The sequence below is a fragment of the Chiloscyllium plagiosum genome, unplaced genomic scaffold, assembly GCF_037043375.1.
Source record: "Chiloscyllium plagiosum isolate Xiang-an unplaced genomic scaffold, Cpla_swu_hap1 HiC_scaffold_24, whole genome shotgun sequence".
Classification (NCBI taxonomy): domain Eukaryota; kingdom Metazoa; phylum Chordata; class Chondrichthyes; order Orectolobiformes; family Hemiscylliidae; genus Chiloscyllium; species Chiloscyllium plagiosum.
This window is the reverse complement of record NW_028270162.1, coordinates 42862458-42875957: the sequence shown is the minus strand read 5'-3', so window position 1 is coordinate 42875957 and position 13500 is coordinate 42862458. Positions and strand designations below refer to the sequence as shown.

General features: G+C 40.5%; 1 protein-coding gene across 1 annotated transcript in view; it reads right to left on the bottom strand.

The window, feature by feature from the left end:
* Positions 1–5031: 5031 nt before the first annotated feature.
* Positions 5032–13500, bottom strand: part of nos1 (nitric oxide synthase 1 (neuronal)) — a 93452-nt gene continuing 84983 nt past the window's right edge. Inside the window, exons 25-28 of the mRNA XM_088000111.1 lie at positions 11738–11859; positions 7468–7616; positions 6663–6857; positions 5032–5154 (exon numbers count right to left, since the gene is read on the bottom strand). Of these exons, the coding sequence (XP_087856237.1) occupies positions 5032–5154; positions 6663–6857; positions 7468–7616; positions 11738–11859 (589 nt within the window). The remainder of the gene's footprint in view (positions 5155–6662; positions 6858–7467; positions 7617–11737; positions 11860–13500) is intronic.

Below are 13500 nucleotides of genomic sequence, written 5' to 3'. Positions count from 1 at the left end.
ATATAGAGGGAGAATTGCTGATAAATCCACAAGTTACATCTTTATTTTATTTGCAATAGAGAATGTTTGATCATTGTCAAATTACCCATATTAAGCACATCAAATTTGTGTGTTAGAAATAGATTGTGCATGTCATATCGATTGCATTATTGTTCCAATGTGTAGTAAAAGTTTTCAATTGTGTAGTAAAATTTATTGTTGTTTGTTTAAAACTGTGGAATCATGTGGCGTTATTCATTCTGTAAATCCCCTGCGACCCATACTTTGCCTACTTTTAAAAAAAAGTTAATGCTCCCCAGCAAGATTAGAACATGGAGCATATAAAAAATTGTGATGTTACATACCTATGTCAGTGCTCACTGAACCTTCCAACTTTTACCTTCCTTAACAATGACTCATTACTTTCTATAGATGACCAGTGCCAAACATTATAAAGTAGGCATTATAGCCAAGAGTATTCTACATGATGAGATGTGAGAAATAAGATGTAGTTTTTCATTTTGGCATTGAAATATTACTGCTGTCCGTATACAAAGAATGTACACAAGGAATAACTATGAGGTTGATTAGTTCATGTAGGTTGATTTGATTGGGGTTGGTTTTTAACTTGCTGGCTAGGGAACTGTAAAACTGGCAACACTGTTTTTTCAGCAACTACCCAATTCAGAACCTACCCCTTAGTCTCAGTTCACACACTGTGCATTGCAATCAGGCAATAATTTTACAATAATGGCCCAAATATTCTGATCAATGTCAGAAGCCCTATTTCCATCCCCAATTGGACACTTTAGACAGTGCTTGCACTGAAGATTTTTGTACTTATTTGTAGGACATGGGAATTGCTGGGTGGGCCAGCATTCTAGTTGCCCTTGAGAAGGTGATGGTGAACTGCCTTCTTGAACCATTGCAGTCCATGTGCTGTTTTTATGCTCACAACATTGTGAGGGAAGGAATTCCAGGATTTTGACCCAGTAATGGTGAACAAACAGTGTATAATTTCCAAGTCACAATGGCAAGTGACTTGGTTAGGAATTTGCGGGTGGTGTTCCCATGTATCTGCTACTTTCGTCCTTCTTAGTGGGAGTGGTGGTGGACTTGAATGGTGCTGTCTAAGGATCCATGGCAAATTCCTGCAGTGCATCTTGCAGGTAGTAAGTACATGTTGCTGCTACTAAGCATTGGTGGTGAAGTGTTTGTGGATGGAGTATAAATTATGTGGATTGTTTGTCCTGCATGCTGTCAAGATTCTTCAGTGTTATTGGAGTTTCACTCATCCAGACAAGTGGGAAGTATTCCAACACACTCCTTTCTTTGTGCCTTGTAGTTGGTAGACAGGCTTTCGGGAGTCAAGAGATGAATTACTCACTGCAGTATTCCTAGCCTCTGACTTGCTGTTGCAGCAACAGTATTTATATGGTGATTCCAATCATTTTCTGGTCAATGGTAACCCACCCTGGATAATGATAGTGGTGGATTCAATGATGTCAACACCATTAAATATCAAGGGACAGTGGTTAGATTCACTCTTATCGGAGATGGTCATTGCATGGCATTTGTGTGGCAGATTGTTACTTGCCACTTTTCAGCCTAAGACTGGACTTTTCCAGGTCTTGACACATTTGGACACAGACTGCTTCAGTATCAGAGGAGTTGCCAGTGATGCCAAACATTGTGCAATTACCGGTGAACATCCCCAGTTCTGACCATTGATGTTGGAAAGGTCATTGACGTAGCAGCTGAAGATGGCTGGACTTAGAAGACTACCCTGAGAAACTCCTGCAGAGATGTCCTGAAGATAAGATGACAGACCTCCAACAACCGCAATCATCTTCCTATGTGCTAGATATGACTCCAACCAGCAGAGAGCTTGCTCCTCTCCCCAATTCGAAATGAGGAAGTGGACAAGTTTACATTTTGCCACATTATACACCACCTTTTTTATCCATGCAAAATGTTGAGGGGTCTAGACAGTAGACTGGGAATATTGTTCTCATCGATGGAAAGACTGAGAATCAGAGAACACTGACTTAAGGTAATTGGAAAAAAGAATAATGTCAACAGAAGGAGAAAACGTTTTCCTGTATTGGGTCTTTCAGATCAGGAATGTGTCATGTCAAAATCTGCTAAAGGCAAAGCAAATTATAGCTTTTAAAAGGGAATTGGATCATTATCTGAAAAGGAAAAAAATGTTGTAGGGCAATGGGGGGGGGGGGAAGGACAAAGAAAATTGCTCTTTCGGAGCAATAGCCAAGGCAAGTTAGGCTGAATGGTCTCCTTCGGTGTTGTAATCAATCTAAATAGCATCATAAAAGTACTAAAAGAAACCAAGGCAGTTCATGAAGTAAAAATGAAATTTGATACTGTGTTGTGTAATCATACATTAGGGAGAAGGTTCAGACTTAAAGGAGGAAAGTGATATGGAGCGGACAAGTGGTATATAGTGTGAGTTGCATATCTTAAGATGTGGTGTTGGAAAGCATAACTACCAATGTTGGAGTGATTAAAATTGAGAATATTCAAGAGGTTTGATTTGAAGGAGTACAGAAAAACCAGACTGTAATAGAATCAGAGAAAATCATTGAGAGAGGGAGGGTGATGCCATGCAGCGATTTGAAAGCAAGGAGAATTTTAATATCAAAGCATTAATTAACTAGATCTAGTGCAGGTCAGCAAACACAGGTGATCAGTAGCCAGGATATTGTATGGGCTAGGGAATTGGTAGAGTTTTCAGAAGGTAGAACAGAGGAGGACAGTTGGAAATGAATTGGTTTAGGTCAAATCCAGAGGTTACAAAGGTGTGGATTGGGGTTTCAGCAGAAAAGCTGAGGTTTGAATGGAGTTTTTTTCATTAACTTGTCGCTCCTGGCCAGACTCCTTCTGTTACAAAGCTCTCCATAAATCCACAATTTCAGCAATGAAGAAATTGGCATGGCAAGTGTACCCTTCTTTGCAGCAGTCACAGCTGCTTTGAAAAGCTAAGTATGTGTGATAACGATTAAGGTGGCAATTGGGTAAGAGGTTAGGGTGCCAGATGGGTAGGGTGCCCTGTAAATAGGGTGCCAGGTAAACAATGGAGTGCTTGAGGAAGATTGTGGGGGGTGTGTTGCATCTGTTGAATGGGTTTGGTGGGTGGGGGCAGGGTGCAGTTAAGGTAGGGGATTAAGTTCAGTAATGCAGGTTTGCCAGATGTAACTATGTGGTGTCATTGGGACCGGGGGGAGTTGATGTCAAGGGTCAGGATAGCAACCAAGGGTGTCAAATCCCCAGGGTGGGGTGGGCAGTGGAGGAAGAGTTTAAGGTTGGGAGTGGTCAGGTCAGCAACAAGAGTTATAAATCTATCCCATCTTCCACTCTCTGATAGGCCTTTCTCGTTCAAGCCACTCTAGCTTAAGACCTATTAAATCTCTAACTTCTCTTAGTTTTGATAAAGGGACTGATAGTTAAATCATAATCACAGATGCTTTCGAATCTGCTAAGCTTTCTCCTACTTTTTTCTTGCTTTTTTTTCAAATTTCAAATTTCAATTCATCTGCAGTATTCAGCTTTTTGAAAAGCAATTTGACTTTTGACTCCTGATTGGGTAGAAGTTCGCTACAGCAATAGCTCATCCATCACCAGTTTTGAAGTCTCCATTGCACCAAGTTCAACAGATCTACCAACATTTTGTTTTTGGTCTAATCTTCTACTTTACGTTATACTTACCTGCCTGAGGACTCTATTGTTACAAAGTCAAAAGAGTGTATGTTCGCTTTAAGATAGAAAGTGTTTTCTGAATTTTAAAGTAAATTTAAAATACAGCCAGCTGCTAGCACACAGAAGAGACAGGCTGTTCCAAAATATGTAACATTTAGCTATTAAATGGATACCTGAGTTTTGTTTGCTGTTTTGACAACCAATCAAATTTAATCAATTAATTGAAATAATGCCCAGATTACTAAAACGCAATTGAGTTTGAATTTATTGTATTGACAACATCAGACCAATGATAGGGGATAAAGCTGGGGGCATAAAAAAACGGGTACTTGGAAAATTGTCAGAGCAACTGCCATTGATCTGAAGAGCTAACTGCCCATGTATCACCTTGCTCTGAAGGAAATTTCAGAAGGCACTATCTATCAAAAGGTATCTTTGCCTGTATAAGCAGTAAAAAGAAGGAAGTCAACCCAAGGAGAAAATAGCAGAGTCAGGAAGAAGACGAAGGAAGGCTGAAGGGAGAGGAGAAGACCATTTGTATGGACTTTGAGAAATTAAGTTAATGTAATGTTTAATAACTGTGTTATTGAAGCAACATTTTTATAGAGTTGGGGTCAGATAGGAATTAGTTAAGAAAACGGAGCTTAGATTTGCTAATAGTTTTGTTTAGTGTTCACTATTAGAGATAGAATTTTATTTAAATAGTGGAAAGTAGGAGTTCTCTTTCACTCACACACACTTTTAATAGATTATGAGGTGAGGTGAGCCTTTCTGGGCTCAACCTCCGCATCATAACACTATCAAATATTTAAAACTGATTCTCATGAGTTTTGTTTCATTGATCAACTTCAAATGACTGACTATTTCCACACTATATGCTCTCCATTCCTGTATTTGAATAATTGGAATCTTAATTCCAAAGGATGATTACATAAATATTTAACTGAAACCCAATTTGTGGATGTTTCAAAACAGCATGCTAAATATTCAAGAGATTCTGTTAGCAGTTCAAACATTTCTGCTACATGTGGAATCCCTACAGTGTGGAAGCAGGCCATTCAGCCCATCGTGTCCATGCCAACTCTCCAAAGAGCATCCCACTCAAACCCACCCTATCCCTGTAACAATTCATTTCCCATGGCTAATCCATCTAGCCTGCACATCTTTGGACTGTGGGAAGAAACAGAAACCCACGCAGACACAGGGAGAATGTGCAAAATTCCACACAGACAGTCACCTGAGGCTGGAACCAAACCTTGGATCACTGGTGCTGTGAGGCAGCAGTGCTAACCACTGAGCCACCATACTGCCCATTTTCTCACTTCTTTAACTCCATACTTACTCATCTGAGTCCTTCTTGTTTTCTTCAATAAAAGCAATAGATTCCGATCGAAGGCGATTTGTAACTTCATATGTACGAAGTGTAACACCAAATATATCTTCATGGTAACGGTTTTCATCCTGAAATATTAAAGAAGACATTGGTAAGACTTAAACCTCGCAAGACATTTTGACAAGTGCCGGGGAAAGGAATCTTCATATTAATACTTTATTTTACAAATAACTTTCACTGTTGTGATCTAAACTATGGAACATAGAACAAAAACAAGGCTTTATTTTGTTAATGAAACATCTTACTTTACTTATTAATTTTTTGTTTTATACGACATTTGGAGCCATGAAATCTTAAATATATTCTAAGATTTGGAAGTGTACACCTAACCTGTCAGAATGTGTAATGCATTTTTGATTCTAAGTGTCTAAGCACAGCATGTGGAAAAGAAAAGAAATGTTTGTAAACATCTGAAATGCAAGATATTAGGGATGCCAGCTGTCAATCCTTCAGCTCAATTACGATTTTGTCTTTGTCTACTGTTGTTGTTTAAGACTCATTTTGAGCAATAGTCAATTTGTATGAAAAACTGCAGGAGAGAATTAGAAGGGAGAACATTGTGACTTACAGTGGCCCAAGGCATTTATTGAAAATTTAAAGTTTAAGACCAATTCAGGAACAATTTACCAGCTGTTGAAATGAGATTTGTGAAATTAATTGGTCCTTTTCTGGCGTGAAGATCTTGAGTTACATGTCAGGACCATACCTGAAGTGTCAGAGTCCTTAAGACATAAAATATCAGCCCTAAATTACTGTGATGACATCTATTTATTTATAGTTTAAATCCCACTACTCCTTCAAACTCATGGGGAGGCTGACAGCAATCTTATATTTTAATTACACTAATTATTCAGCAACTCGTGGTGATTCGCAACTCATGGCATATTTCCACTTGCTGCAAATTGCTGTTTCCTTTATGCATTAATACAATTATGCAATAAACCTGCTGGTAGTTTCCCAGCAATTTCTTACCATTGCACTGAAAAACATGGAACACATTATCTTGCATTATTTTCGGAGCAAAACCACCCAAAAGCTGCTAAATGGGAGATTTCAGAATATTCTCCAAAATGTTGGCCAAAATATGCCCTTTTCAAATGTCAAATTCAATGTCAGTTTCTCATATAAAGTGCTTTGATTTCATTTTTGCTTCTCATGTTTTCAGATCCTGAGTTTTCCATAGTGCAAATTCTGCACCATTTGTAACAAACGTTTCATAAGTTGTTTCCACACCTGAAACGTGGCTAGAAGCAGAAAGAGATTCATTACATGATCATGATATGACTTGGAGGTGCCGGTGTTGACTGAGGTGGACAAAGTTAAACATCACACAATACCAGGTTATAGTTCAACAGGTTTATTTGGAAGCACGGGCTATCAGAACGGCGCTCCTTCATCAGGTGGTTGTCCACCTGCTGAAGGAGTGGCACCCCGAAAGCTAGTGCTTCCAAATAAACCTGTTGGACTATAACCTGTTGTTGTGTGATTATGATAACACTTTTTCCACAAAAACACAATTGGATAGGAAACATTTTGAGCTTTCCTGTGGATATGAATGGCAATTTATAAATCTTACTCTCAGCTTGCTGATGAAGACCCCAGCATCTTCCAATGACATCTTTCCATGCTGTTTCAAGATGTGCTGAATAGTTTTCAGTACATCGCCTGCCATGGTAACATCGCCACAAACGTATATGTGTCCAGTTTGCTCTTGAAGGACTTTGAATATTTGGTTAGAAAGCTGTTCATTTAAAATATCTTGTACGTATTTCTGAAACCAGACAGATACTTCAGCACAGTTATTGCAAATAAATTCTAGTTTGAAACTTCAAATTTGGAACAGAATTAAATGGACCTCAAAATATTGGAAAACGTGATCAATGGTGATTTCATACACAAAACACCCTCATATCATTTGCTTAACCGTTACATCTCAGTGAAAATGTATTTCCAAAGTTTATTAAAATGCCTTTAAGTAACCCCATTGTCCAAATCTTGTACAAGAACGAAAACTACATTTACTGAATTACAAACTTAATCAATGGCCAACGCAGGTGAATTGTGGAGCATTTGGAATTTTTGGCTGTTCCATAAACTCAATATGCTTCCCAGAAATCCCATAGAGATGGCAATAGTCTTTTTTTTAAAAAGAGCTGTATTTTGGGTGATAAATAGACTAAGTATTTTGATCAACAAGGATTTGTCATTTATAGCATTGAAAATTCCCAATGTTCCCAAAGTTCTACATTTGCATTTTAAATTAATTTTACATGTGTAAGTTGACATATATTTTTTAAAAATTGCAAACAACAAAGCTGTAATTAAATAAAATGTTTTCATGTAAAGAAAATACATTAAACCATATTATATTAAACAACTACCTTTGGTTTTGTTGGTTCACGTGAGTAAGCTGTATAGAGTTCCTCAAAGACACCTTTACTTTTTACGTGAATGGTTTCCTCTCGGTAGATGTGGTCAATTTTTGATTGACGACAGCCAAACACAAGTGTCATGGGACATACTTTTACACCTGAAATATAGAAGCGTGATATCACAAATGTTCACAAGGTGCTGTCATTAATGTATATATAAGACATACAGGGGAGCATATTTCCTGCCACATTTGACTTCAATGGAAAATATTCTTTTTGATATCATGTCAAACAGATTGCAATTTACTCTGACTCATTTTGCAACCAGCAAATTTCATCCTCTGTGCTGCTAAGCAATTGAAATAAATATATTCCATTGCCACTGAAGGTCATGAAGGTGATTTATGCACTACAAAAAATTGAGGTGGAGGCTGTGAACACTGTAAGCCCATATCTTCTGAAAGAAGTTGATTAATCTAAAGTTAAATATGGAATGAAGAGCAAGACAAAATTGATTATGTTTGGAGGGATTCATTGAATCGATATGAAGAGGAAAGAAGTGTTTCCATGGACTCTGTTTCTTTCAACTGAATCTTCCCAGCTCCTGAACAAAATGGGCCACTGTAAGAATGTTGGAAAAATGGGATGAAATATCCAGCACGGAGCTTCCAAACATCATGAGCAAAAAAATCCCATTTTCCAACCAAGCATTGAACAGCAAAATAAGATTCTTGCTAGTGAAACATCTCACTGTTACTTAATCTTGTTTCATTGCTATGTAGTTTTCCATTCTCCAACACACCAGATAGAAAGTAGGAGCCAAGAATTCCTGACAGAAAAATTAGAGTGGTGACTTCAGCTCATTGCTTGCTCCTACGGACCTCTACCTTGGACTCTCAGGAACATCATCTCAGGGCACACTCTGCACAAACCCCAAGTCTACGGATATTGGCAACAGACACAAATCAGTTTCATGACACAGCTCTGATCCACTTGCACTTAAGTGTTACACTTTGGAACACACTGGGATCTCTCTTTGCAATGCTACTGCAGGAACACTTTGCATGCAGTGAGGGGTATCCAGGGGTCCGCACTCAGTCTCTGAACATTGCTGACTTTGTATCTACTTTGATGCTCACAACATCCATGCCTTGCCTTACCTTACCTTTTGACACACTGCATCCATTGTCACACTCTAAGGGCTCTTATTATTTCTGTCTTGCCTTGCTGCTAAGAGCGGCTTCAGGCAGGCAGCTTGTCATGGTCATCAAGAGGGGTGGACATGTTGCTGTATAGCATGGTCTGTGTTAATCTCATACCTGCAGCATGTGATAGCAACCTATGTGACAAACACACTGCATGTCCCTCAATCAAATGGCCATGTCTAGAAATTAATGGTGAGTATTCATCAGTCATGCCAAGGGCAACTGTTGTCAGTCAGGAGTTTTTGGTACAGTCAGTCAAATACATAGTCCAATCATAGTCCAGGGGCTCGAACACAGTCAATCACCCTCTTGAGCAGTCAGGATCAGGGCCTAGATTTCAGTACAGTGTGAGGACTGGACCGCATTTAGGACTGCAGGTCCTGCACAAGCAGTTGGGAGATTTGTGGAGTGCCTGTTGGCAAGGTGCATGGAGATCAGTCAGGGGTCTAGCTAATCAGTTGGGGCTGTCTTGGTCAGTCCTTGGGATACAAGTCAAGAGGCATTATCAGGGCCCACTGCAGTGGTAAGGAATTGGGTGGAATTCAATACTGAGGCAGCAACCTGGGATGCAGAGAGTCTAGGGAAAAGGTCAAGAAGAGGAAAGATTTGACCCAGTTGTGAGGGGGTGGTGAGACGCTAATACATGGGAGGACTGCAGGAGAGGTATTAATCACCAGAACCGTGGACACAGTGTGGGTCTGTGGAGCTCAATGATGGGGCAAAAGTGAGGACTGCAGATGCTGGGAACCAGAATTTAGATCAGAGTGGTGCTGGAAAAGCACAACAGGTCAGGCAGCATCCAAGGAGCAGGAAAATTGACGTTTCAGGCAAAAGCCCTTTATCAGTTCAATGATGGGCAGGTCTAAGCTGTAGCGATTCGTCCCAGAGAGGGTGGTGTGCGGGGGCAGTGGGGTGGGGATAGTAATGATGCAAGATGAAGATGTAATTCCAGGTGAGGGCTCAATGAATAGTGCCAGGAAGAAAGGAGTGTGTAAATTTGGGAGGTGTTGGGGGGGGGCGGAGCCTTGATTACCAGGCTGTGCCTGAGACTCATAATCTACAGCACCTTCCAGATTCAGTCAACTCTGAAATGCAAACAATGACTGCAAAATAGTTGCAACCACTCTCAGAGTCGGTGGAGTCAGTGTGTTTTTTTAACTGTCCTAAAGTCAGGCTCCACTCCTGAGTGACGGAAGGTTGATCCAGAGACTATTGCATTAACCAGGCACTTTGACATAACGTCATGCATGTGAAACACAGGCAGTGTTTAACTATAAGGGGTACAAATCCTGGTCACAAGGAAACTTGACTGTGCCATCGGTTATTGCTGATTGAAGATAGTTATCTCTGTGATGCAAAAATAATCACAGGCCACTAAAAAAGTGGCCCTCAAAGTGCAAAGTTAATGAAAGATCTCATAAGTTGCACAGGGGCATATATTGATCTTTTATCACCCTGAACAGTAAGTATTCTGCAACATGTTTCTATGTGTAATGGCAGATCTTTTGTAATGGTGACCTGAGGCTTGGAGCTCAAGGTCTGAGTGCTAATGCAGCATAGACAACTTCCTACAGTTTCTCTGTGACATGACTAATGTTGCATTCAATGGAAAAAGGTTGAATGTCAAAATATCATGTAAAGAATGCCCCCTGTCCCACTGTGTAGAGGAGTAGTGGTAAATCATCATTGTGAGTAATTTGAATGCTGACTGCTCACAATACTAACGACATGTTCAGTTTCTGATGCTTCCCCATATGGGTTAATTTCCAAGTCTGTCTGTTGGGTCCAGCTCAAGCAGACGTTATCATCACTGTTACTGCAATGCAACAAAGGCACAGACAAATGGAAAAGGTATGAAAGTGTCAGCAAGCTCAGGAGCAGCAACAAGCTCCAAGGGCCTTTGTACACCATGCACATGATGAATCCACAGCTGAAGGTCACTTCCACATGCTCCGGAAGACCATAGCCTTTTGCTCTCAAGCTATTTTCTCGAGATAAGTAAGGTATAGTGTCGGCACAGTGTGGATATCCATTGACACTGAATCATGCCAACTGCAGGAGTGGATCATGCCATCTGATGGAATGGGTGGCCATCCTTTCCCTGTGGCCATTGAGGTAACAGTTGCATTGAACATTTTTGGTACTTGTTACCTTCTGGGAGCCACTTTGTGAGTTCTTCTCAATCCTCCCCGCCACAAATGTATCAAGATTGATACCAGGCCATTTGTGCCAGATCACATTGTTTCATTTTATGATTGGTTTGGATTAGATTAGATTAGATTACTTACAGTGTGGAAACAGGCCCTTCGGCCCAACAAGTCCACACCGACCCGCCGAAGCGCACCCACCCAGACCCATTCCCCTACATTTACCCCTGCACCTAACACTACAGGCAATTTAGTGTTTTTGAAGGCTTTCCACTGTGTGATGGTCCCACATTGAATAAGGAGGAAATGCTGGTTACATTGGGCAATGGATAAAGACTAGCGCTGATTTAGACAAGTTATAAGATGGGATGTGGTGAAGGTCAAGCAATCTGTGTAGCTTGGTGCTTTAGATATAGGAATGTACACAAGTATGTGCAAGAAAGTCAACCATTCCATTTATGTGCCCTGAGAAGAGTTGGTTGTGAATGTCATCCTATTGCATTCACAGAGAAGGGCAACTTCAGACTGCCAACACTTGACCAGGTGTTTGGCAGAGGTTCACCAACATTGCTGGCACCAAGGATCCTGGGTTAACCCAGCAGTTGCCAGGAGAATCAGATGAGATGGGTGCCATAGGGGCTTGGTACATGGTTAATGGGATGTGTTGGGGACAAAAGTGTAAGAATCCTCAGCTGGCCTCATGGAGAGAAACCCTCAGTGAAACTTGACCATCATGACACTTTTTGGTAAGGTACAGCCTTTTCCTCTTTCATACCAATGACCTCATCCAGTACAGCAGTGCTAATCAGTATATGTCTTAACGTTTGTGAAATCGAACATTGATGCTTAGTCCTACAGAAGGAATTACTTTGTAACTACTGGCATGCTTTAAATTCTTCTTTGCCATGCTTTATACTGACAACCTACCTTTATGCTCAATATCATGCAACCGCTGCTGCCAGAAACTTCGGAAAGGAGCAATTCCAGTTCCCGGTCCAATTAAAATACACGGAACCATTGGATCTTTTGGCAATCTGAAAGAAGGAGCTCTGCATACAAATACATAACATAACTTAAATAGGTCTCTATCATTGTATCCTATTTCTGATTAATTATTTTTGATTGTTGAATGAAATTTTGATAAATGACTTGAAATTTATTATTTCTACATGTTCCGTTGACTTAAGTCTGATTCTCTGTAAAGCCAACAGTGTAAACGAGAGCTGCAGTTATTCCCCAGCAACTATAGTTACTGCTCCCTTCTCAGCAAATCCTTTTATTGAGTGTAGAAATGCTAGTAATTACTTTCCTGTTATATCTCGTACTGTGACAATGAGATAAAAGCAGTGCTATAAATGAGTATTCTGGGAATCAGCATGAGTAGAGTACAGGCAGTGAATCCCAGGCCACATTGGGTCTGCGAGACCAGACTTGATGAATTGTAGGGGAACACCCAGAATTGTAGGATATCCTCCAAAATGTATAAAACAACAATTTCCTTAGTGCAGTTTCATGTAAATAGAGTAATGGTGGGCCTTGGAGTATGGGTGAATAAAGATGTACTGATTTCAATGTGAAGTGGAAGTTTTCACTTGTATCCTCAAGAAGTCATTAAATGGCCACCCTTTGCCATTATTAAAAAAAAAATCACATAAGCCCCATTATTAGATTGCTACTACTTTGCAATTTGGATCTGTGTGCCTATCTTCTTGATCAGTATGTCTTACCTCTTTTTACAGGAAAAAAAAACTGAAGTTGCTACATGAATTTCTGTTCCGATTGTTGTAAATGAGATGTGAAATATTTAGAACATAGAACATAGAACATAGAACAATACAGCACAGAACAGGCCCTTCGGCCCACGATGTTGTGCCGAACTTCTAACCTAGATTAAGTACCCATCCATGTACCTATCCAAATGCCGCTTAAAGGTCGCCAATGATTCCGACTCTACCACTCCCACGGGCAGTGCATTCCATGCCCCCACTACTCTCTGGGTAAAGAACCCACCCCTGACATCTCCCCTATACCTTCCACCCTTCACCTTAAATTTATGTCCCCTTGTAACACTCTGTTGTACCCGGGGAAAAAGTTTCTGACTGTCTACTCTATCTATTCCTCTGATCATCTTATAAACCTCTATCAAGTCACCCCTCACCCTTCGCCGTTCCAACGAGAAAAGGCCGAGAACTCTCAACCTATCCTCGTACGACTTCCTCTCCATTCCAGGCAACATCCTGGTAAATCTTCTCTGCACCCTCTCCAAAGCTTCCACATTTTTCCTAAAGTGAGGCGACCAGAACTGCACACAGTACTCGAACTGTGGCCTAACCAAAGTCCTGTACAGCTGCAACATCACTTCACGACTCTTGAATTCAGTCCCTCTGCTAATGAACGATAATACTCCATAGGCCTTCTTACAAACTCTATCCACCTGAGTGGCAACCTTCAAAGATCTATGTACATAGACCCCCAAGATCCCTCTGTTCCTCCACCTGACTAAGAACCCTACCATTAACCCTGTATTCCGCATTCTTATTTGTTCTTCCAAAATGGACAACCTCACACTTGGCAGGGTTGAACTCCATCTGCCACTCCTCAGCCCAGCTCTGCATCATATCTAAGTCCCTCTGCAGCCGACAACAGCCCTCCTCACTGTCCACAACTCCACCTATCTTCGTATCATCTGC